Genomic DNA, 24,301 nt, shown 5'->3' on the forward strand with positions numbered 1-24,301 from the left:
AATGCTGTGAACAGTCAGAAGTAATACCTTCTTAAAATCTTTCATTCCAGAAAAATTCCCAGACATTTTAGAAAATTAGAAACCCCGAATTGTTAATATCAAAGTATATTTTTAAGGTAACTACACTTTTTTTGTTTGTTTGTTCAGCCACGCTGCGTGGCTTGCGGGATCTTATTTCCCCAACCAGGGATCAAACCCGTGTCCCTGGCAGTGGAAGTGCAGAGTCCTAACCACTGGACTGCCAGGGAATTCCCAAAAGGTAACTACACTTGAAGTGAAGTTAGCGGTAATTTTGAAGGTGAAATTTTATATCAAATAAATCATCAGGAGAACTCAGGAAGCTATTAGATTTAGAAATAATCAGTATATGGATTGGACACAGCACAGAAGTATGTAGTGTCGATCCCTCGTGATGAACAGTTTTCCACATTCTCAGCATTACGGTTACTTAATAATAACATAATAAGAGCTAATTTATGGGGCCCTTGTTTTGTGCCAAATATCGTACTAAGCACATTAAAAAACATATCGCATTTAATCTTTATAACAATTCCATAAATTAGGAAACTAAGTCTTGGTAAGGTTTAACAACTTGCTTACAGTCATACAGCTTATAAATGGCATAAATGGATTTGAACCCATGTCTTAATCCTCAGTTTATATATGAGCTAAATCTCTCTCCCTCTCTCCTTCCCTCTATCTCTCGCTCTACACACACATGCACACACACACAAACACGGCTTTAGAAGGTATATTCTAGGAGAAACGTTAATCTCTTTATCTCTTTAATCTCTCCCTGCATTTAGTATACATTCATTTTTGTTAGGAGATGGAATTTTACCACTAAGAAAAAAGTACATTGGTGTTTTCTTTCTTTCTTGTCTTCAGATTGTATAAGGTTTAGTTAGTCCCCATACGGAGACTTGACTCGATCACTATCGTAGAAAGTTTCCGAGAAGCTCTTGAGATTGTATCTCTAGGACTAATAGAGCGATTCCCCTAGCTGGTACTCAGCCAGGCTTGCTCCGTGATCATAGCTTGGCTGCCTTACAAGGGCACCGTCCCAGTGTTTGTTTATGAAAACAAAGTACATTAAAAAAATCAAAATCTCATGCTATATTTCAGGACAATGAACCAATTCATGTTAATAAATTTCAAAAGCTTTCAAACAGGAATATGTACTACCTGAAAAAAATCCACATGTCGTAATTTTAAGCAAATAGCTTAGTGATAAGACCATGTTGATTTTTAGACATTTAGGCGTCTAAACTGAAAGATACATTATTTATTAACAGGGTCACTTTGGCCCTGTGCCAAGGAGTGGAGCATGTAGAATCGCGGGGGAGATTTTCACAGCCACGTTGCTACAGATACAGAGCATGAAGCGAGAAGCTGCGCTCAGTCCCCTAAGCACTGTTAAGTAAGCCAGTTGATCAGCAGGCATACTGGATGTGGTTTACCCAGGTCAGGATACAATATGCATTGTTCGTAGGTAATAAATTTGAATATACATCTTCTAATACAACATACCATTTGTATTCTGCCTCTCCTAACCTTTTATTGGAGGGAGAAAAATCAAAGCTTGATATAGTGAAGTTCCATTATACCACATATGATCACACCTCTTATACCAGCAGCAGGACCATATTCTTAGATGGGGATCTTTGTGATTGAAGTCTGATGCTTTGAAAAGGGAGCAAATACTCAGGATGCAAGAGCCTCAGTCTTATATGCACAGAGGCACAGGGCAATGTGGGGTGCACCACACTAGCCCTGTGTGGGTGTTACATCTTTTTTTTAAAATTAATTTATTTTATTATTATTATTTTATTTTTGGCTGTGTTGGGGTCTTCATCGCTGCACACAGGCTTTCTCTAGTTTCAGTGAGCGGGGGCTACTCTTCGTTGCGGTGCCTGGGCTTCTCATTGCGATGGCTTCTCTTGTTGCGGAGCACGGGCTCTAGGCGCGCAGGCTTCAGTAGTTGCAGCACGCAGGCTCAGTAGTTGTGGTTCACGGGCTCTAGAGTGCAGGCTCAGTAGTTGTGGCACATGGGCTTAGTTGCTCCATGGCATGCGGGATCTTCCCGGACCAGGGCTCGAACCCGTGTTCCCTGCATTGGCAGGCGGGTTCTTAACCACTGCGCCACCAGGGAAGCCCGGGTGTTACATCTTAAGGTAATAGCTTCTGAATAGAGAGGTGGGGCAGAAGGATGAAGAAATCATTGCCTTGGTTCTGAGAGATGAAGCTGGGGTGGTGAGGTGGGGGGAGAGTTGATAAGGACGAGCCCTAACTTAAATCTATTTCAACATGTAAAATAATTGTTTACACTTGGAAGATTAGCTGGAGATGAGACATATAAGGAAAGGGTAGGCATAAAGGGCACCTAAAGTAAACATTTCCAAATAAGAAATGTCAATAGTACTTACCTTTTGGATGTCTTGTACTGTCTCTGAAAAATAAAAGTTTTTTTATTTTTTAAGTTTGAGGATTAAAAATGTCTCTCTCATACATAGGTAAGCACTCATATTTTATAGGACTTTTAAACTTATTGTTAATAATTGAAGCCCAAGCATCTCTGGGCTCGAGACCTAACTTTTAGAAAATGCCTCTCAGTTATCCAAGTATAGATCTTGTACTACATGTAAAACAACCATACATGTATCTGAGTGATAAGTATCTTCCTTAAATCCCTGAGAGCAATGGACCAATTCATATTAATCCGTTTCAAAAGCTTCCCCCCACCCAAATATATATTACCTGAAAAAATAATCGACATGCCCTAAGCCATGAAACTCACTTAAACATAAGATTATGCTTCTGTTAATTTTTAAATATTCTATTGGTTTTCATTGAAGATATAGCATTTATCAACAGGGTCACCTTGGCACTGTGCTAAGGAGGGTGCAAGAGGAATTGTGGGGAGAGATTTACTAGCCACATCCTCATAGATACCCTTATGATACTCTGATCATGTGTGTCTCATCTTTCAACACTGTTTAATTACAGAAGCATTTAAAGTAAAAAGCGATCAAACCCTCTCCACAAATTCCACCCTGCAGAGGTAGCCACACTTAAAAGTTTGACGTTCATCTTCCCAGGTCCCATGCCCACTGCCCCAATCCCACAACAGTGCACAGTTTTTTTGCTCTTAAAGGTGTAATATGCAAAATTGAATTTCCTGCTAAATATATGTAGACACTCTTATCAGTAGACAGATACGTACTTGATTCTTTTTGATAGCTGCAGAATATTCCATGTAGTATTCCAGAATTTACTACAACTTTTAAAACTATTTCCCACTAGATGGGCATTTTATGTGGTGTCTTGTTATATAAACTCTGCAAAGAACACAGATACTCATAGATCTGTGCTCACTTGGGTGAGCACTTCTATACAGGAAGTGTACATTGTGAAATTTCTATGGGTGAAAAATTTGAAATTGTTGGTTCAAGAGCAAATACACATTTTAAATTTAAATGGGCATTAACAAATTTTGCCTCAAAAAGGTTGCAGAAATTTATACACCAACAGTTTCAGAGTGCCTGTTTTTCTCTTCTTTTGGCCAAGCCCACAGCTTTCTCCTCTCCATTTATCTCATTGAAATGTATGATTTTTCTGATCGCTAATACAGGTGACCATTTGTAAATTTTATTGGCAGTTTGTGTTTCTTCTGTGAAACTGCCCAATTATATTCTCTGCCTTTCAAAAAAGAGTCCACATCTACTGAGCCCACATGCCACAACCACTGAAGCCCGCACGCCTAGAGCCCAGGCTCTGCAAAGAGAAGCCACTGCAATGAGAAGCACACGCACCGCAACAAAGAGTAGCCCCCACTCGCTGCAACCAGAGAAAAACCCGCGCGCAGCAACGAAAACCCAACGCAGCCAGAAACAATAAATAAATAAAATATAATAAAAAAAAATTGATTAAAAAAGAGTCCTTTGTCCTTTCTTTTTTTAAATAGATTTAATTAATTAATTAATTAATTTTTTGGCTGTGTTGGGTCTTTGTTGTTGTGCACGGGCTTTCTCTAGTTGCGGCGAGCAGGGGCTACTCTTCGTTGCGGTGCGCGGGCTTCTCATTGCGATGGCTTCTCTTGTTGTGGAGCACAGGCTCTAGGCATGCGGGCTTCAGTAGCTGTGGCTCGCGGGCTCTATAGCGCAGGCTCAGTAGTTGTGGTGCACAGGCTTAGTTGCTCCGTGGCATGTGGGATCTTCCCGGACCAGGGCTCGAACTCATGTCCCCTGCGCTGGCAGGCAGATTCTTAACCACTGTGCCACCAGGGAAGCCCCTGTCCTTTCTTTTTGATATATGGGATTTCTTAACATCAACCTTCACAGATATTCATCTTTTTATGCCCATTATCTATGCTGCAAACATTTTATGTCATTCAGCTTTACATTTTATAATGGGGTTAATCAAATCTGCCAATCTGTAATTAATCTGGTGTTTATTTTTTTGTGTATGGTTTGACTTAGTGGATATCAACAAGAATGAAAAAAGAAAGTTATTTTAGGACTTACCGCTGGTCTTCAAAACTTTATGCGATCTTGAGGAAGGCTCTGAGTGAAAAGATAAGGCCAGCATCATTTGCAAAACCAAATCAAGTTTTTTTCTTTATAAGTGAATTATTAGCTTATGGGCAAATGAATTGAGCTCTAGAAATTTTCTATCAAATTCACCTAAATCCTGATTGCTTAGAGATACTTAGCAGCAAGACATCAAAACTGTAGGATAAATAGTAAGCTGTGCCATCTGGAGTCACCTAACAGAAAACCAACCCTACCAACTAGTAGAGCAATGTTCTGAGCTTTAACTACCACCTATAAGCGGATAATGTTCAATTTTATATTCTTCTGCCAGAGCCCTGGTCTCAGATGCCAACTGTCCATCTGACGTGTCCCCAACATGCCCATAGACCCAGCAAACTCAACATGTCCCAGTCGCAGCTCACCAGTCTCCTCCATCTGCTCTTCCATTTGGATTCTTATCTTAGTTGTCACTCACGTTACCCTCCCTAGTTAGCAACCAGGACATCATTTTAAGTTTCTCCTGTTTTCATCCATCATGGTCTTGTGGGATCCGAGGAACGCTCCACCCCAATCACCACTGTCTTATTGCAAACCTTTACCATCTCTCGCCCAAGCTAGAGGAACAGCCTCCTACCAATTCTCCCTGCTTACTTCATTTTCCACATCGAGCCAGAACTCTCATTTTAAAAGGCAAACATTTCATTGCTTAAAATCCTTCCATAGCTTGCAGGATAAAGTTCAAACCCTCTGCGTGGCCTGCTCGGCCTTCCACGATCAGGGCCCAATCTGTACTTCCAGCCACATCTCTTTCCGATTGACCTTGCCCACCTCCACCTCCGGCCCACCTTGCAGCCAGGCCAAACAACTGGCAACAGCTGTCTGATCTAAGGTACGCTGGCTCAAGTCTCAGGGCCTTTGCATGTGCTATTCCCACCCCATCAGGCTCCTCGGCTCCCAGATCCCATCTGGGGTACTGGTCCTCTGCTCTGTATGGCCTTCTCTCTCCTTCCTAGAGGGTTCACCTCTCTCCTTTGTCTCCCCGCTCTTTCTTCCATTCAACCTCTACTACAGCTCCATTGTACGAACTGGTATTTATTCAACCTTTTTTGGACTCTCCCACTAGACTACAAACTCCTTGCAAGCAGGAATCCTGTGTATTATTCGTACATTCCCAGTTCCTAGTGCAGTGCAGGAAATTAGGTAGATACTCAATAAATGCCGATTTAAATGGAAAAAAACAATCTGAGGGCTAAGGGAATACCACACGAAGTCTGGTTTAGCAAACGTGTGTTAAAATTTTAGGTCTGAATACTCTTTGGGATGCGTCATTTACAGGATACAATTTTTCACCAGCGATAGTAAAGAGAATTTAAGTACCTGCAGGCCAATGGTAATAACATGCTATACAAAGTGAACTTAGTTGATTGACATGTTTTTTTATATTCACTGGAAAATAGAGAGTTAAGTAGAAAGCGTTTTAGAACCAAAGCTTGAGAGCCCCACCTGGAGGCATTCTCGAAGGTATTCAAACTGGCGGTATGCTCAAAAACCGGAAAGAATATACCTTTTTGTCAGACTGAAAGGGACTTTCACGACTAACGCCCCATAATTATCTTGATTACCGCATCCTATTTACCAGATTTTCTTCTTAGCCGATATGAAGCAGAACCATCTTTAGAGCCACAAAAGGCTTTTGTCTCTCCCTCAGGACTGTAACAGAAGCCTGGGTAATCTGTAACGTAAGAACCACACGCACCTATAAGAATGAAGCGTTCCGTAACGTCTCGGAAAATGGGTAGGACTCGTTTTGATACCTATGGATTTATTCTTTTTCCTCAGGCATGGTAGAATCCCTCCTTCCATAACTGGTGTTGAATATGCATCTCAAGACTCTCTGTTTACGGACTGCTGGAGTGTGTTAGCAAGCTAGCCCACAACCCCTCCTCCAACCCCGCCCAGCGCCCACCAGGCACACACAGGCACTCTTTCTCTGTACTCTCTTTTTTTCACTCTCTGGCAGAAAGAGCTATAACCATTGGCTCTACTCTTACTAGAAAGTTAGTTCAAATGTGTAGCATGTGACAACTTCCTACACCCACTCAGACTCATCTGTGGCTCTAAGCCCCACAGTGGTCAGTCAGTTCCATGAACATAAAAATCCCTGCAGCTGAACTTGCTACCAAGGCCCCTGATAGACTGCGGTGATGGGCCACAACAGAGGCCCTGTCAAGGTAAAACCAAATGGAGAATTCCCTCTAGGTAGCAATTTTGTGAGGCATTTGTGCCCGGCGTGGCGGTGGAGGGAGGCGAGCCCTTCCTGCCCCCGTGGAAGCTCTCCTCCCGGGCAGCGACTCTCCATATTTTTCTAGACATGGCTCCTTTGAACATGTGATGAATGGTTTAGGTTCTCTTCCCAGACAAGGGGTTTTCATTTTATTTCATCTAAGGGGTACACAGGTTTTGGATTAAGAAAATCTGGTCTAATCCTGAAGTACTGCAGCGTCTTCAAAGATCATCTGCACCCTAAAGCCTGAGGGTAAACAATTTTAGGACATAGCCGTAGACTGGCGTTCTTCAAATCGGGGTTAAGGCTCTTCAAGGGCATCTGAGGTGCAAGAAAGTTCTGAGGACTGTTAAAGACCACGTACACTTCTCCAGTGTCAGAGGCCATTTGGTCCAATGGACTGGCCTGCTCTGTTCACAGCCAGCTGAGACCAAAGTCAGGGTAGGGCAAGTGAGGTTATTTTCCGAGGCTGAGCTGCTCTGGCCCAGGCCTGGCCTGGCAGAGAGGCACATGGCACCGATTAGAGGCTTCACATCATTCTGTGTGCTCACAGAATCTTAATGGTGTCCAAGAGCTAGCTCAGAGCCTGGGAATAAATAAACAATGTTGAATGTAGCTGCTCACACTGAACAGCTGACCTCTCTGGATCCCCATCTTTCTCCATCTTTTCTCCTAATTCTCACCTGCCCATCCATGACCTAGCCCTCTCTTCAGAGCGCCCAGATATATTATATACATTCTATATATACATTTATAGAAGAAATAAGGGGTATATTGTGCGGCGGAGGAAATATAGCTAATATTTCATAATAACTACAACTAGAGTATAATCTTTAAAAACTGTTGTACACGTATAACTTATATAATACTGTAAATCAACTATACCTCAGTAAAAAGAATCTTCGAGAGATTTCCACTGAATAAAATAAGCGGATTCAGAGAACACAGGGCAAGGAGCCCCAGCCCAGCTCTCTGGTGGGGATCACCTTGCATCATTTCTCGGGATCTCATGGACACGCAGTGGGGAATCTCAGTGACAGTGGCGGTGCTCATTTTTCTACTTCAGTAATGTTTCTTTATTTTTTCCCCCCCTGGAGAATTAACAACCGGCAGGCTGGGGGGTGGGCTGGGGTAGGGTGGGGTAGGTGAATCAGCGTTTGCTCTTGGGGAAAGATTCCTCAAAAGTAAGTTATTTAGAAAGTTTTAAGTAAAAGTTTCTGTCAGACCTGGCTGTAAGTCTTTAAAGCTCTTGCTTCTTTCTAAATTCTATTTAATCTGGGAGATAACAAGGATGTGATAAGTGCTTCGAACAGGTCTTATTTTATGAGACCTCACTTATATTTATTCTCTGACTGCTATGAGAAGTCCAGAGACACAATAACATATGTGGGGCAGTTGTAATTTTAAAACGTGACCTGCATCTGGAAAACCAATACCTATCTAGTTAGCGTGATTATTGCAGATAATCAACATAGATTTTCCGCTAATGGAGTGAGGTGGGAAATGCACTGTGGGACCATCATTTTTGGTGGCGGCAGAGGTGGGGCAAGGGTGACCCTGGAAGCATATCTTACATTGTGTGTTGATGCAGAGACCAGCGGCAAGCCATCGGGGAGCTCACAGATGAACCGAGAAATTATTGTAGCAACAAGCCAATGGGTTAGGAAGAGGGTATAGTGTCCGCTGGCTCTGTTTGTTAAAACAGTGAATAGAGAGCTGCTGCTTTCTCACAATTGACATTTGCCATAAACTTGTAGAAACTCGAGAGATACGAGGAGACAATGAGGTTTCAGATTGTGTAGAAAACAAAACTTACGAATGGCATCCATCTCAAGTATTGCTTGCTTGGCCTGAAAGAAAGAAGGTGTAGCTATAATTGCAATGACCTTTTTTTGATTCTTCTTTAAACTACCAATCCTAATACAGGTCTTATCCCACCTGAGTGAGTGGTTTTGGAAAAGCTTAAAAAAAAAACAAAAACAAAACTCATTTCTTTTAGGCATTAACACATAGTTCAAGGGATTCCAACAGATGAGCATCCGTCCTCGTGTGGGTGGTAGATGCTGCACCACTGGTGCCCCAGAGCTAAGCTTACAGCCCTCACCTGGAGAGAAAGAAGGAAGGGAAGGAGGGGGAGGGAAGCGGAAGGAGACACAGGCAGGGAGGTGTAGGAGGAGGAAGGGAAAATAAGAGGGAGAGAGAGAAACTTTCACTGAAGGTTCAAAAACCTGGCTGAGCAGCGTATCAAAATCTAGATTCCTGCTACCCAACCCTAGTCTACTGAATCCAGCCCTGATCTATGGAACCAAAGGCTCAAGGGACAGGGCCTAGGATCTACACCAGCAGCCTTCCCCATATCTTTGGGGCATTATAAGTCTTCTGAGCTGAATGCAAACTAGTTGCTGGACAGTTCCCCTGCCCTTCCAAATACTACGCGATTATCATCAGCTGACTCTCGCAGCACCCCTGCACCTACCATCACTTGTGTGTGCCCTAGAAACTCCCAGAGGGGGAGAAAGAGCTGCGGTGTGGGAGAAGGACCCCGGAGGACACGGTTTGTGATCCTGGCTTTAGCACTTAACTAGGCAGGTGCTCTCATATTCCTGCATGTGTTTCTTCGACCTTAAGATGGTAAGATAGGAGCGACCTTTCAAAGTTGCTACCAGGACCAAATGACAGGCACTCAACCCAAGTTAGTTACCATTTACTCCCGCAGGGGACTGGCCCTGATGACCTTGACTCTTGCTTTCTCTGCATACAAACTTCTCCCCGACTCAACCCCCGAGCTTCGAGCTTCGGAACTTTATTGCTTTGAGGCTTCTTTTTGTGTCATTATTGCCATATGTTATCAATGTATAGGGAACAGTGAAAAGAAAAGTTAATGGCCTTAACATGAGTCATCTTGCTGAGGATTCAAAGAAGAAAAAAACTAGGTAGGTTTTCTCGCCTCTTTCACGTCATTTTCATTTTTCAAGGTAGTGTAACGGAACCTACAAACATTATGCTAAAAATAACTTTAAAAATAATTTTACTAATACTTTGTCACAGTATGTGATGATATCACAGTAAAAATGTCTGGGCTAAGGGGCAACCAAACCAAACCAAACCAAACAAAAAACAAACCACAAAACAATGCAGTCACCTGAGTTTTGAGAAAACAAATGCTTAGATTTTTATGACACTGATATTTCTATCATACATTCAGAGTTTGAGGTTACTAGTTGAAGTTAATTTCAGACACAAACATTAGCTCAGTTTCCGTGAAGTGCATTGGCAGAACCATGCGAATATATAAAATGCAAGCAGTCTCTACCTGAACCTTATTCCCAACTAATCTGGATGAAATTTAGTTTATATACCACGTATATAGATGGGCCATATGGCTAATTTCCAGCAAGTTTCTTGCTATCCATAAACTTGACTTCGAGAACTCAGTATTTTTTTTTTTTTTTCTGGTCTTGACATTTAATTCAAAAAAAGTCTATTCCCACATTTTTCCACTAGGGGTCAGCCAGAGACTATCACTGAATTAAAGGAATGGAAGGAGGTTACGAGGAACCTAACCTCTGCAGCTGTGTTAACAGTAGAACTGTGGTACATCTTTTTTTTTTTTTTTTGGTACGCGGGCCTCTCACTGTTGTGGCCTCTCCCGTTGCGGAGCACAGGCTCCGGACCCGCAGGCTCAGCGGCCATGGCTCACGGGCCCAGCCGCTCCGCGGCATGCGGGATCTTCCCGGGCAGGGGCACGAACCCGTGTCCCCTGCATCAGCAGAAGGACTCTCAACCACTGCGCCACCAGGGAAGCCCGGTGGTACATTTTTTGATGTTTGTTCCCATTATGTAATTCTTTTATTTGATAGGAGTAAATATAGCTTGAAAGCTTCAAGAAAATAACTTAAGAAACAGTCTTGAGAAGAGAGAAAACTTCAACTTAGTAATAATCCTGCTTAAATAAAATAGAAAATTATCGTTAGCTCATGGTGGATAAAGTATATCAAATAAGTGTGCTTTCATTTTCCCTAGGAACAGTGTGGTTAAGATCAACTTTGGACCCAGGAAGAACTGGGTTTGAATCTGGGCTCAGTCGTATACTAGTTGCATAAACTTGGGCAGTTTACTTTCCGTCTCTGAGCCTTCTCAGAGACGGAAGAAGAATAAGAGAATAAGACCTTTCTCGTAAGGTGTTTTGCTAAGGGTGAAATAAGAATATAAAGTACTCAGCACAGGGTATGTGTGCGCAAGAAGCTGTAGCTAAAAAAAAATAGAATGTTTACATCTATTTACACCTAAAAGGGTCAGGAACTTGGACCAAAAAAGCACAATTCTACTGTGACTCTATTAACCATTATAAAACATAAAGGGAAAACTGCTTGGAATACACACCCCTAGTGTGGGAGAAAGAGGAAGGTCTGTAAGCTAGTTTCACTTTGTAATGGCCAGTAACTGATTTTCAGAAGCCCTGTGGCAGTTTTGATTTTCCCAGGGACAGGTAAACAACAGGTGGGGCATATCAGAGACACACTGCCGTTGCTCAGAAGGGCATTGCCAGTGACAAGGCCAGCAAACAAGTGACTAACCATGAAGCAAATGCAGTGGCCTCTCTGCATGAGCTGCCTGACACCTCGCAACACCCTGATGAGATGAGACTCACGCTTAAGTCAAAGCACACACCTATGCACATTCATTTCCTGGGCACCGAATCGCTGCTGATAGCCCCTGAGAACAAGCTTCAAATACTTTTCAAAAACTATGCGAAGAGCAACCAGACTTTCCTTTCTCGGAAATCTCAGATCTCCTTATTTTCCACCCAGTTCTACTCTCACGAGCATCATCGCATTTACTGCTCCACTTCATTCCTCCTCGCCTGGGCACGGACCATTTCCCCGCACGCGTGGATATCCATTCTCCACCCTCACCTTAGTTCCTCGCCACTTTACTTCTGATCACCCTTCCCTCCACTCCAGAAGAGTAACACACAATCATAGCCACCCCCAGAGCCTCATCATCACCCAGAAGTGCCCTCCCTTTCCGCAGGACTCCAGAAGTCCTCTCTTCAATTACAGATCTCGGTATTTTCCATCTCTCCACCTTAACTCTTGCTGAACCAGTTCTCTGACTTATCCTTCAACCTGTGCCTATCTTCCCGGTTGGTTTCACCCTCCACTCAGCCTGGAAATCATGCTCAGTCACTGCAGGTGGGATGCTGGGTGGCACTGTCTTCCCATGCCCACTTAACCTTCACCCTCACCGCTCTGCCAGTCCTCAGCCTTGGGGAACCCACATGCACCCCATGGCTCCTCAACACTAATGCTGAAGTTGCTGGATCAACACACACATTCGTGGTGGCCAGCTTCAGTGGGCCTAGGATCCTTTCACAGATTACTGTAGTCATCCCTACTGACTCGCTAGCCTGTGTTCTTTCTTTCTTTCTAGTTTTTTTTTTTAAGTTATTTATTTTTGGCTGCATTGGGTCTTCGTTGCTGCACACGGGCTTTCTCTAGATGCGGCGAGCGGGTGCTACTCTTCGTTGTGGCTTCTCATTGCAGTGGCTTCTCTTTACGTGGAGTATGGGCTCTAGGCACATGGGCTTCAGTTGTTGTGGCTCGTGGGCTCAGTAGTTGTGGCTCGCAGGCTCTAGAGCGCAGGCTCAGTAGTTGTGGCGCACGGGCTTAGTTATTCCGTGGCATGTGGGATCTTCCTGGACCAGGGATCGAACCCGTGTCCCCTGCAATGGCAGGTGGATTCTTTGCCACTGCGCCACCAGGGAAGTCCCTAGCCTGTGTTCTTTAGCACGTGTTCTGAACCCCTCCACTTTCCCTCGGACATCCAGCCCCATCTTTGCTTCACTCACCCAGTAGATGCCGTTACCACCAACTTCAGTGAAGGCAAACCCTTTAAGTTCCCTCAAGTCCACCTCAAAGTTTATCCTTTCTCATTTTTCTTCTCCCCCAGCTCAGGGAAGATATTTCTGACCCTTTCCAAGACTAACCCCTACACCTACTGGTAAAGTGAATATAAATAGTGTAATTAGCGTAGAAGAGGCGAATAGATTGATTACCTTTGTATGGAGCCGCACCAAGTTTCTGGTTCCTAAGACCAATGGGATTACTTCTATCCTTTAAGTGTTTTCAAAAGCCATACTGCAAACATATGGAGGCGTGCATTAGCCGTTCTTGCATACTTTTTCAGTAAATAAGAAGTTTTGAGCTTCCAGCATCAAGTTCACGATCTAATGTTTTTATTAGACTGTACTTACAGTACGTGCCCCCATCCCCGAAATTCGGGGGTCAAGGATGATCCTATTCTGCTATCTCCCTGGGGTCACATTCCAAGGGGTGTTCCACCTCTTATCTTTACTGTCTCCTGTTCTCTTTCCCTGTCCCCTTAGCCTACATGTCCACCCTATTCTTCATGAGGGCAAAGCGTCTTGCTTTGATCTTACCTCCCCTCAAACTACCACCGTTTGTCTCTTCTGAACTTTGTTTAAAAAAGAAGGCTACACCCAGTCTGTTCCTTACTTCTCCCTTGCTTGTCCACCCACTGCCCTCTCGCCCTTATCTCCCAGTTGCCAAATCTAATATGTACTTTTCTGTTCGAATCTGTCTTCATCTCTGCAGGCTTTGAGATGGTTACTCCACTCGTTCTCGGTGACATTCATTCCTCTGTTACCACACTTTTCTCCTTCGGTTTTCTTACTGCCTCATTCGGCTGCTCTGCCTTTGGTTCTTCTGCAAATCCCCCAACCCTTGCTGGTCACTTAGATGTTGGGATTCCCAGGGGTCCGTCTTTCCTTTACACGTTTGTGTGGGTCCTCCTATCAAATCTCGGGGCTTCGGTGACTGTGTGGAGAGACCTGCGTCTCTCCCTGCAGCTGAGCCGCCCCTGCACACGTGTCCCTGCTGCTCCCTCTGAGGCCCATCCAATCGGTCCCTCCCCTGGGCAACCCGTCTTGGAACTCACAACACTATCCTCTTGGCCCAACTCCTGACTCATCCTTGACTTTTATTTCTCCCTTTCCTCATGCACTTGGTGGGCAAAATCCTGTTCCCTCTGGTTCCACGATGGGCTCTGCCTCTCCCCCCCTCTCTTATGCTCCCCGGCAGTGCCTCTCGTCTCTCTTCTAGGCCACTGTGGAAGCCTGCTAATTCTTCTCCTGCCGCCACTCACACTCCACCAGCTGAACTGTCGCACTGTCCCAAAGTTACACTCTCGGAGCACGGGGCGGCCCACAAAGCCTTCAGTAGTTTCCCACCACGAAAATCCAGGCTCCTCAGTGTTTGTCTTCAAAGCCCCTCAAAGGCCGGCTGACTGCTTTCCACTTTTCTAGTCTTACGTCCTACTCCATCTCCTGAGGACTCGACCTTTCCGTCCGGGCACACTCTGTGTGCTGTGAACACAGGGCCCCTGTCCACACCTCCTTGTTTTTTGTTTACGCTGTTCTCTCAGCTTGGTTTCCCTTTTTCTTTTCCCCCACTTAATAAAAAAATTCCTCATCCTTCAAGACTGAGCAAACAGGCATTTTCCTTCCTCTCCTCACTCGACTGTAAAATCGAGCACTTTATTCTTCCACAATACTTGGCTTACACCTCTATTAATTCATCACATCATTTATATGGCCAGCTCCCTGGTCTGCAGATTCCTTCACGGCTGAGTCTGGGCCTTGCTTCCCACAGAGCCTGAGCCAGCTTTCTCCACCCCAGCTGCTTAGTACACCTTTGACAATTCTCACAACTGCCTTTATTTTCTACTAGTTCTCTAGAAATTCCCTTACAGTCATTTCCTTATTTTTCTTCTTCCAAGCCACAAAAGGAAAAACAACAACAAACCAAAAACCCTCCACCGAGTCTCCCTACATATGAATTGTTTCAGTACCAATGGCTGGTTCGGTTGATTCTTACGTGGCCTCTCAACTGTCTTAATTTTGAAGATGCGCATCTGCTGCCGTCAGGCTGTCTTTCTGGGACTTGAATCCCTTTCAGTTTTACTGTTTGCGGCCCTCACGGTCTTACCTTAGCTGGAATCTTCGCCGCGTGATTCTCCAGGATCAGCCTCTTCAGGTGCAGAACCCACAGGCGTTTGTCTTGCTGCGACTTCGCCTGCCAGGAGGAGACGTGGACAGTCATGCCACCCCGCCAGTCGCAAGACACAGACACGCCTAAGACCCTCCGACTGGATGGGACGCACGTGGGGTGGCCAGAAAGTCCTGCAAAGGCCTCCAGGCGTGACGCACAAGGGCGGGGAGGCGAGGGGGTGCCGGTACCTGAACGGTGTGCTGAAGCTTGGGGTTCTGGTAGTGGAAGACGCTGAAGCTGAGGGGCTCCTTTGGGATCACTTCCACCAGCATGAGGTTGCCGCACTGGAGGGGCGGGCAGAGAGGGGGAGGCAGGCTCGCAAGAGGATGGAAGCAGCGCCCCAGTCCTCGCCCGGGACCTCTATTCGGACCTACCAGGATGTGAGCTTTGTACGTAAACGTGTCGTCTCTCTTCTTGGTGATGAGAAGCAGCTTGTCAAAGAGGAAGAGCGTCCGCTCATTCTTGGCCCGCTGGAGGCGGAAGGTCCCCTCGAGAACTAGCTCCCCGTAGCTGGTCAGGTCTGGCCCCTTCCAGTTGGTGAGCAAACTCTGTATCTCCTGAAACAGTGAACGTTCCCTGTGATTAAACAGGAGGTGGGAAGGCAAGACGGCGAGGACACAGGGGCTCATTTGTTGAGCCTCAAGAATGGTGTCTAAATACCTGCGACAGGGGCTAAGGGCCCTGCGTGGTGTCTGATGTGTCTGCATTTACGGCTGGTGTCACTTCAGGGTTAACAGAAATGAATCAAGTTTTTAATTGACGAGTTGCCAGTTACTTCTTTCCATCCCTCCACAATCCCTCTACTAAGGCAGTGGAACTGTCTTTCAAAAGCCAGGTAAGGAGGCTGCTGGTGTGTGGCCTTCTCAGCTGTCCCTCTCATGATGTGCTCACCCACATTCTCTGGACGAACACCCTCAGAGCTACTGACCTGAAAAACCTCTTTCCAGAATTTGAACTCACACCACAAATAAGTAACGCAAAATGAAAGCCTGAGGAAAATCACACAAGATACATCTCAGAAATTTCCTGATATTAATCCCCATTCATCTGGGAAAAGGAAATGAATGTTTCTTCGCCACTGTGTTTTTAACGGAACTTCATAAATATCGATAGCATGACTTTGAAGTTTCTTTAGGATTTACTGTACATCCCTATCAACATTTCTAAAGGAAGCTGATGTTGTTATTTCGGAAAAATGAAAACATTCACAAACAGCACTTAATTAAGCAGCCCATAAAACCACCTAAAGCTTCATTGGTTGAAGATAGAAATGGAGGTAAGTCTGAGCCAGAGCCTGATTTAGTGGTGTCTTCAGGCTGCCAGACAGACTCTTAAGCTATGAAAAACCAGTCATTTAGCCATTTCTGAATATCTAACACACATTATGTCTGACGTTATGCCACAAAACACTTGAATGATGAAGCATAAAACCTTTCTTACTGCTACACAAAGCAGATACGGCCTGGAAGATTAGAATGTCATCTTCATTTGGACTTCCCTGGTGGTGCAGCGGCTAAGAATCTGCTTGCCAGTGCAGGGGACACAGGTTCGAGCCCTGGTCCGGGAAGATCCCACATGCTGCAGAGCAACTAAGCCTGCATGCCACAACTACTGAGCCTGCGTTCCAGAGCCCGTGAGCCACAACTACTGAGCCCATGTGCCACGACTACTGAAGCTCACGTGCCTAGAGCCTGCACTCTGCAACAAGAGAAGCCACCACAATGAGAAGCCCGCGCACCACAACGAAGAGTAGCCCCCGCTCGCCGCAAATAAAGCCAGTGCACAGCAACGAAGACCCAACGTGGCCAAAAATAAATGAATAAAAAAAATAAAAAGAATGTCATCTTCCTTTGATTTTTGATTGTCAATTGCATCATACCACACTCTGGAGCCTATAGATGAAACCTAGATTTTTTTTTTTTTTTTTTTTTTTTTTGGCTGCATTGGGTCTTCACTGCTGTGCACAGGCTTTCTCTAGTTGCGGTGAGTGGGGGCTACTCTTCATTGCGGTGCGCGAGCTTCTCGTTGTGGTGGCTTCTCTTGTTGTGGAACATGGGCTCTAGGTGCGTGGGCTTCAGTAGTTGTGGCACGCGGGCTTAGTTGCTCCACGGCATGCGGGATCTTCCCAGACCAGGGCTCGAACCCGTGTCCCCCTGCATAGGCAGGTGGATTCCTAACCACTGTACCACCATGGAAGTCCTGAAACCTTGCGTTTTGTTCAGAGGTATGGCCTGAAGAGCGTAGCTCTTTTCGCTCCTGAGTCAGATGTAGGTGCTCTGCATAGCATGGAGTCACCCTGAGCTTTGCTTTTACTCCAGGGGCAACAAGGAGCTTAGGACTAGCCTCTGGGCCCACGTGACCTTTTGTTTTTAAATAATGCATCTTTTGAGATGCCCAGGACATGATTGCTGACTTAGCATCCATCCAAAGTTCCCAGGAATTTAGGGCTCAAAATGTTGACAATGGAAGGGATCTTAGTAAACGTGTCTTATTTTAAAAGTGAGGAATCTAAGATGCAGCGGTGAGTCTCCTCCCCAGTGAAACCGCCCAGGACCTGGCTCCAGACTCAGCTCTCCTTCCTCTGAGCCCCTGTCCCATCACCACTTGTTCGCGGCCTCATGATTTTGCATGAACTATTGAGAGAGGAACAGAGGCTTAAAATCCCTTTAAACAGTTTGGAGGGCTTCCCTGGTGGCGCAGTGGTTAAGAATCCGCCTGCCAATGCAGGGGACACGGGTTCGAGCCCTGGTCCAGGAGGATCCCACGTGCTGCAGAGCAACTAAGCCCGTGTGCCTCAACTACTGAGCCTGCGCTCTAGAGCCCGTGAGCCACAACTACTGAAGCCCGCGTGCCTAGAGCGCGTGCTCCGCAACAAGCCACCACAATGAGAAGCCTGCACACCGCAACGAAGAGTAGCCCCTGCCCTCCGCAAATAGAGAAAGCCTGCGCACAGCAACGAAGACCCAACACAGCCCAAAATAAATAAATTTATTTAAAAAAAAAAAAAAGTTTGGAGAGAGTTGCTTTCACCAAGAATTGCTTATTGGTAATTAATATAAAATAAGGCCTTGGGAGACTCAAATTTTTAATTTGGGTCATGGAAGGGGCTATGAGCAAACTATTAGTTTGAACGTTACAATGTACCTTTCTCTTTAATAGCCAGTAAACAATGATCGGTATTATCGATGTCCTGATCTTTTCTCAAGGAGATCTATGATGAAGGCCATGAATGACATGCAACACTGAACAGCCTTAATATCTGATTTGGGAAATGATAACAAGTCATAGGGCCGCAGCCCCACCAGGCACTGCCACCCTGAGGCCTCACCTGTAACCGGACGGCGTGTTCATGCTTCCGCTTCATGTCGTTGATGTGCCAGGCTACTCTCTGCATCGTGTCTATAGCATCAAGCACCACATCGTAGCCTTCTGTGTCCTTGTCAAGGTGATTTTCTATTTCCTTTAAAAAAAACCCAAAACACCCAACCCTAGTTATTTTCAAAATTCTTTTCTTATATACTCAATGAAACAAAAGGCACTTCTGTGATGAGTTTCTCATTTTTTTTTTTGCTTATTTACACACTATCATCTTTCCTTAAGATTCTGAGATAACTACCAGAAATACCTACAACAAAATGGTAAGATACGAATAAGAATGGAGCTAGGAAAAATAGAAGTCAATGAGAATTGCATAAGGAGGAATGTGACAAGGAGGATGAAACAAAACAAGTATACAGGCCATTAAGTCTCACAGAGATATTAGCGTGATTATAATAGATGAGAGAGTTGATATTATAGTTGGAGATTTCTGAACTTCCTGGTGGCCAGTGTAGTACAGTTCTCAGTAATATGGTTCTCACTCTTACTACATAGGAAACTTTTTTTTTTTTTCTCCCAGAGGAAGCAAAACTAACAGGGCTTAATATGTAATGGCCTCGAAACAAAGCAAAACAAAACCCAATAAATATTATATTAAAAAAATACCATACAGCAAGACATTTTCATGTAGTCAAGGCTTTAAAGCCTTTAAAGCCTTTCAGTAGTTCATGAAATTCACTAAAGATAATCCTTCAGAGTGCTGAGAGATATCTCATGGTTCAAGTATTCACTCTCTGATGGTCAGAAGGATGTAACACCAGCACTTTTCTGAGCCCTGGAGTTCCACAATCCCAGGGAGGTGAGAAGGGGACACGATTATAATCTAATTCTTCTAAGTACATAAGACACATGTCCCTAGACTCCTATGAGTCTAAGGATAGGGACTGTCGCATAGTTCCTTTAGTCCTTTATGTTCTCAACAGTGCCCACCAGAGAGCTGGGTGGTAAATAAACGCTTATTTAATTGAAGCTGTATCGTCTTCAAAGAGCAACAATAAGTTTTAAGTATCTAAATTCCAGTGTAAGTATCTAAAAGAGTAAGAAGATATTAGAGTCAATTAGACTGTTCCTATGACACTTATCATGCAGAGATGTTAAGCTCAAGGGTGGAGGTTGAATCTAATGGTATAAATTATTAGTCACACTTTGTTTACTTTTATTGAATCCTCAAAATTTCCATCCAGCTAGAAACTGGAAAGGAATTTACATTTTATTTCTGCACTCAGACTCAGCTGTTAGAAAGGTCCTATGAAACTGTATCACTAAACTAACAACTCCCAGGTAAGTTTAAGATCAAGAGAAAACTTAAAAAAATAATCACTTCTTCTTTTAGTCTGAGAGGCAATCCTGTTCATCAATAGTCAGACTCGGAAGTACAGAGTGTATTTCTGTGGGGATTTTCACGGGTGGCTACACAACTTTGAAGTGATGTGCGTGATACAGAAGGAACACTCTAAACCAACTATAAAAGCAAAAATACTCCAGGCAATTAGTTTTAAATTAATCTAACCACTGTTCTTTCCTTTTATCTTCACTATCAGCTGTTATGAGCTGAATGTTTGTGCCCTCCACAAATTCATATGTTGAAATCCTAACCTCTAATGTGCTGGTATTAGGAGGTAGGGCCTTTGGAGCTGGTTAGGCCATGAGGGTGGAGCCCTCGTGAATGGTGTTAGTGCCCTCATAAAAGAGAGCCCAGAGCACAGTCTTGCCTCTTTCCACCATGCGAGGAAATGAGGAGAAGAAGGCAGTGTGCAACACAGAACTCAACCATGCTGGCCCCCTGATCTTGGACTTCAGCCTCCAGAACTGTGAGAAATAAATGTTTGTTGTCTAAGCCACCCAGTCTATGGTATTTTGTTATAGCAGCGTGAACTAAGGCACCAGCTTTTAATTTAGAGGGTAAGGGCTGTTCTTCCTAGCAGTTAACTTTTTGTAAGAATCTTGACTTGTTATATCTGACATGCTTATGTAACAGAGGTCCGAGATTTTTCTTTTGATTGACTTACTGTCTAGAAAGCCATAAACAGAGATTACTGGGACATACTAGTTTTAAATGCCATATTAGCAGAGTCCAGCAAAGATCTATCCTGGGAAAGCTATTCTTTTTTAAAGAATTATTTGGACACTGATTTAGTAAATTAATCCCACTAAATTTAGAGGTCATTAAAACCAATCGAACAGTTAAAGTAATATCCCTGATGTGGCTTCACAGGATGCAAGGTTCTCCCAAGATGAGCCAGGCAGGCAAAAAGACAAAGCTGAGAAATTTCTGGTAAAGTTGGACTGTAAAGAGTTCTTAAACTTTTAAATGTGTATGAACTGAGCAATCTTGGAATGCCTATCCAAGTTAGAAACCTGCAATCATTTAAAAAGTGATACATGTAAATTGCAGGCATGTTGATACACATAGGAGCTCTGGATTTAAATCTTTTTTAAAAAAGATTTTTAATGCATTATTAAAAATAATAAAATAAAAATAATAGCTCATTTTTATTGACCGCCTGCGAGGCACCATGAACGTGGGAAATGTACAGGATTTGAACCCGGGCAGTCTTGCCCCAGAGCCCTGCTCCCAACCTCTCTGCTATCCTGTCTTTCTCAAGTTGCAAAGGCAATCAATCCTACTTATAGAATGAAATTACTTTCAAGAACACTATTTCCCATTTTTATCAGCTTCCTTAGAAGATAAGAAATGAGAATGTATGAGAGCCATGTCTACTTTTGTTTCTAAGGTCTCCTTGAATTTTGTATAAATAATGGGAAATGATATAAAGAAAACAGACCCCGAAGTGATGGGAGGCCCAGCCCGAAGACCATTCATCACGCTGCTCATCTGTCTTCTCCCCTTTCAGCCCCTGCTCGTTGCCCCTACACAAGCCGATCTATGACAAACAGCTCTCCCTCCCAACTGCCTACTGAATCCGGGCTCATGGAAATAAAATAAAACCTAACAAAAAGATCTGTTGTTCGTGAATGATAGCTCCCTGCCTGAAACTGTCACTCCTAAGCCCTATCACCATCAGAGCCAAAATGAATCTTTTTACTTGGCTGTTGTCAATGAGGTTGCAGGCCTAGAATATAAATATCTCTAATTCCTCAAAGCAGATTAGTCAGTTGTAAAGTATGAGTGTGGAAAATGTTTCCATATGTCCACAGCTTTTTCTGATTTTTTTTTTCTCCTAAACTTAACATAGACACACAAAATCCCCATCCCCTAGAAAGTCCTTCAAGCGCAGGCAGAAACTTACATGCAAAAGGAGATGATACTTGAGAATCCGCTGAACTGGTTTCAAGAGATAGGACCCCAGAGGCAGTGAGTGTTTCAAAGTTTCCTGACGTTCCCTGAAGAATTTGGCCAGCATCTTGTTCCTCATGCACTCTGTTAGCACAGCCACAGATCTGCAAGAAGAAGAAATATTTTAAAATCTAAATTGTAACGCTTGACACGAGCATTCAAGTTTTAAATGCTGGAGTGTGCAGATACCTTAAAACAGGTAAGAGCTAGAGAAGCTAGAATGCTTCTGGGCAGGTTAAGAAAAGGTGTCCCTCTGGGTGGGTGAATTAGAAAAAGACACTATAAGAAGGTAGTAAAACATGGACACATGGCATCTAAGCAGTAAGCTCCTTCCTCCAGGGAGATGCTGCCCCTGCCAGGACACAGGGCTTTGCAAAGGGGATTTAAGTTGGACGTTAGCCCCTAATTATGTCCCATCTTGGCATCTTTGTGCAGTGCTCAAATACACACCTGTATTCAGTTTTCAAGTTAGGTTGCAAGGAGTGGGCACCTTTGTACTAAACAAAAGGAGTGTCTTCTTCCCAGTAGATCCAGCCCCGTGCCGGACGTTTGCCACCCCCTCTGCCGGTTGCCTTTAAGTAAATGCACAAAGTGCGTGACATTATGTGCGGGTCTTTGGAGACCCCATCCCCCAAGGAACTTTCCTTTGAGAATCTCTGAACAGATCCTTCTTTCCACCGCCAAGTGACCCTCCTCATTCTAAATTTACCTTTTGAAACAGTTGGATAACCTTGGTCCTTAAGGAGCGTGCCTTACAGAGCATATTAGAAAAGTAGGTCGGAATTCTTCCTCCACCTCAGCTCCCCAATAAGTACGGCCCCCAAACATCCTAGACGGATGGTTGAAACAATGCTCATATCTTACACATAAAGCAAGCTGGTGGGCTTGTATAGTTGCACATACACACGTAAATTAAAATCTTATGGTCTCATAACTTAGAAGGAAGCAGGTGGAAGTAATTTCAGCCCCTTTCTCCCCAACTCAGTAATACGTTTTCAGAATTAATTTAGAAAAACAGAGCCAAACAACAAAAGAAAACTCCTTGGAAGGAAGTGACATGGATGGAGGTCTCCTAATTAAGCGATCAGAATCCCTTTCGTGCCTGATTGCTTGGAGAAATATCTCTGTTCAAATGGTTTTATTTTTCCCTTAAGATTTCAAAACTATTCTTCATCATGTAACCTAGGGACTTTTCTAAGGCTCTTTAGAGTCAGAATCAGCTGTTCACTGGCCTCCTAACCATCTGAAGTTTTGAGTTCTTGCCCAAGGGTAAGACACCTGCAAGAAATCCTGAGCGCACTGAACCCCGGATTCAGGCCACGGGGAGACATCCGAGAACAATGACCTGAGCGGGTCTGTGCTCCTCCCTGGGGACAAGAGGGAGGGCTTGTGCCTCTTCCCAGCAAAGTCACTGGGGCATGACTGGTATGAAGAAAGACATCTGTCAAGGTGTGCAGGCGACATTTAATATCACCAGCCTGGATCCGAAGGGGAAAGACGCGTTGTCAGATGGGCTGAAACACCTGGCGCTCATGGCTTGTGAAGACGGGGGAGGGAAATCTCGGGCCTCAGAGAGCAAATTGATGGGAGACAAGGGGACAGGAAGAAATCTTTTTCTATGAATATGAAAACCACACAACTGGGCAAGAACCGGATGCGCCCGCTTCACTGAGAGGGCCTGGGGAGCAGTTCCCTGCTAACACGTTTCTTTCCTTCTTCAAAGTCAGACCCAAGGTAAAAAACACTTCCTCCTGGAAACTGTCCTGATTTCTCCTCGCTGGGACTTACTCCTCCTTTATCTCATGCATCTTTAGCTTCTATTACATATGACTGAGTTGGTACTACATTGACTTGTATTCATTGATTTGATCTTTCCTAACGGCTGTTCCGCTATTACATTTGGTTCAGTTCCGACTCTCAAAACAATATAAACTGCTAAAAGGCAAGGGATATTCGTTCCTATTTCCTGCCAGTGTACACCAAGCTTGGACTTGTGCCCTACGAAGGACAGGCTCTCAAAAATGTCCTGCACAAATGACTGCGCCTATCCCCTGACCCTGAAGCAGTGTAGTTTATAAAAGCTGCCTTCATTCTGTGCCCTCTGCTCTTATTACTGTCAGAAAATTCTTCTTAACATAAACTTCCAAAATTGCACATTCAAAGATATTTCTTCAAATGACATGTTTATAATGAAATTTACACAGACATAATCCTCCAAACAAGCCCCTCTAGCATCTTAGATCCTGATAATTGGGTCCAGAATTTTGTTGATTCTTCAGAGTTGGAATGTTTTTTCCTTTCCCACAGGAGGAAGTGTTGTGGAGAAGTTGAGGGCTGATTCTTTGATTTCTCTGCATTAGGGTGTGGTGCAACGCTGGCTTTTAGCATAAGGACCATAGCTTTAGTTGGGGCATCCTACAATTTCCTGATATCTTCAGGAGAGAGGTGGAAACAACATTGCTTAAGTGAACCTGTGTAAACTGTGGGTAGGTCTACAGATAAGGATATGAATAAATGTACTAACCTGCATGTGGGGTGTTGTTTTGTTTTGTTTTTAGGGAAACCTGAGAAAAGCATGCTTGACCCCCAACCAGATAAATCACCATAGCGTGATATCCTGACCAATATTTAGAGGAGGAGATGAAAAGCCTCCAATAGAAAGTATTTTGCCATCAGTAAGCCTGAGCCTCTGCCTTCACGTCTTTTAATCCACACTGGCTTTCCAGGGCCGCCCCGA

General features: G+C 44.1%; 1 protein-coding gene across 1 annotated transcript in view; it reads right to left on the reverse strand.

Moving 5' to 3' along the window:
• The window catches only part of PLEKHG1 (pleckstrin homology and RhoGEF domain containing G1), a 93,212-nt gene that overhangs the window by 9,878 nt on the left and 59,033 nt on the right, over positions 1-24,301 (reverse strand). Inside the window, exons 6-14 of the mRNA XM_065888818.1 lie at positions 21,518-21,668; positions 18,217-18,348; positions 15,263-15,445; positions 15,077-15,172; positions 14,826-14,912; positions 8,633-8,666; positions 6,169-6,264; positions 4,524-4,562; positions 2,427-2,449 (exon numbers count right to left, since the gene is read on the reverse strand). Of these exons, the coding sequence (XP_065744890.1) occupies positions 2,427-2,449; positions 4,524-4,562; positions 6,169-6,264; positions 8,633-8,666; positions 14,826-14,912; positions 15,077-15,172; positions 15,263-15,445; positions 18,217-18,348; positions 21,518-21,668 (841 nt within the window). The remainder of the gene's footprint in view (positions 1-2,426; positions 2,450-4,523; positions 4,563-6,168; positions 6,265-8,632; positions 8,667-14,825; positions 14,913-15,076; positions 15,173-15,262; positions 15,446-18,216; positions 18,349-21,517; positions 21,669-24,301) is intronic.

The sequence above is a fragment of the Phocoena phocoena genome, chromosome 12 (assembly GCF_963924675.1).
Source record: "Phocoena phocoena chromosome 12, mPhoPho1.1, whole genome shotgun sequence".
In the NCBI taxonomy this organism is placed as follows: domain Eukaryota; kingdom Metazoa; phylum Chordata; class Mammalia; order Artiodactyla; family Phocoenidae; genus Phocoena; species Phocoena phocoena.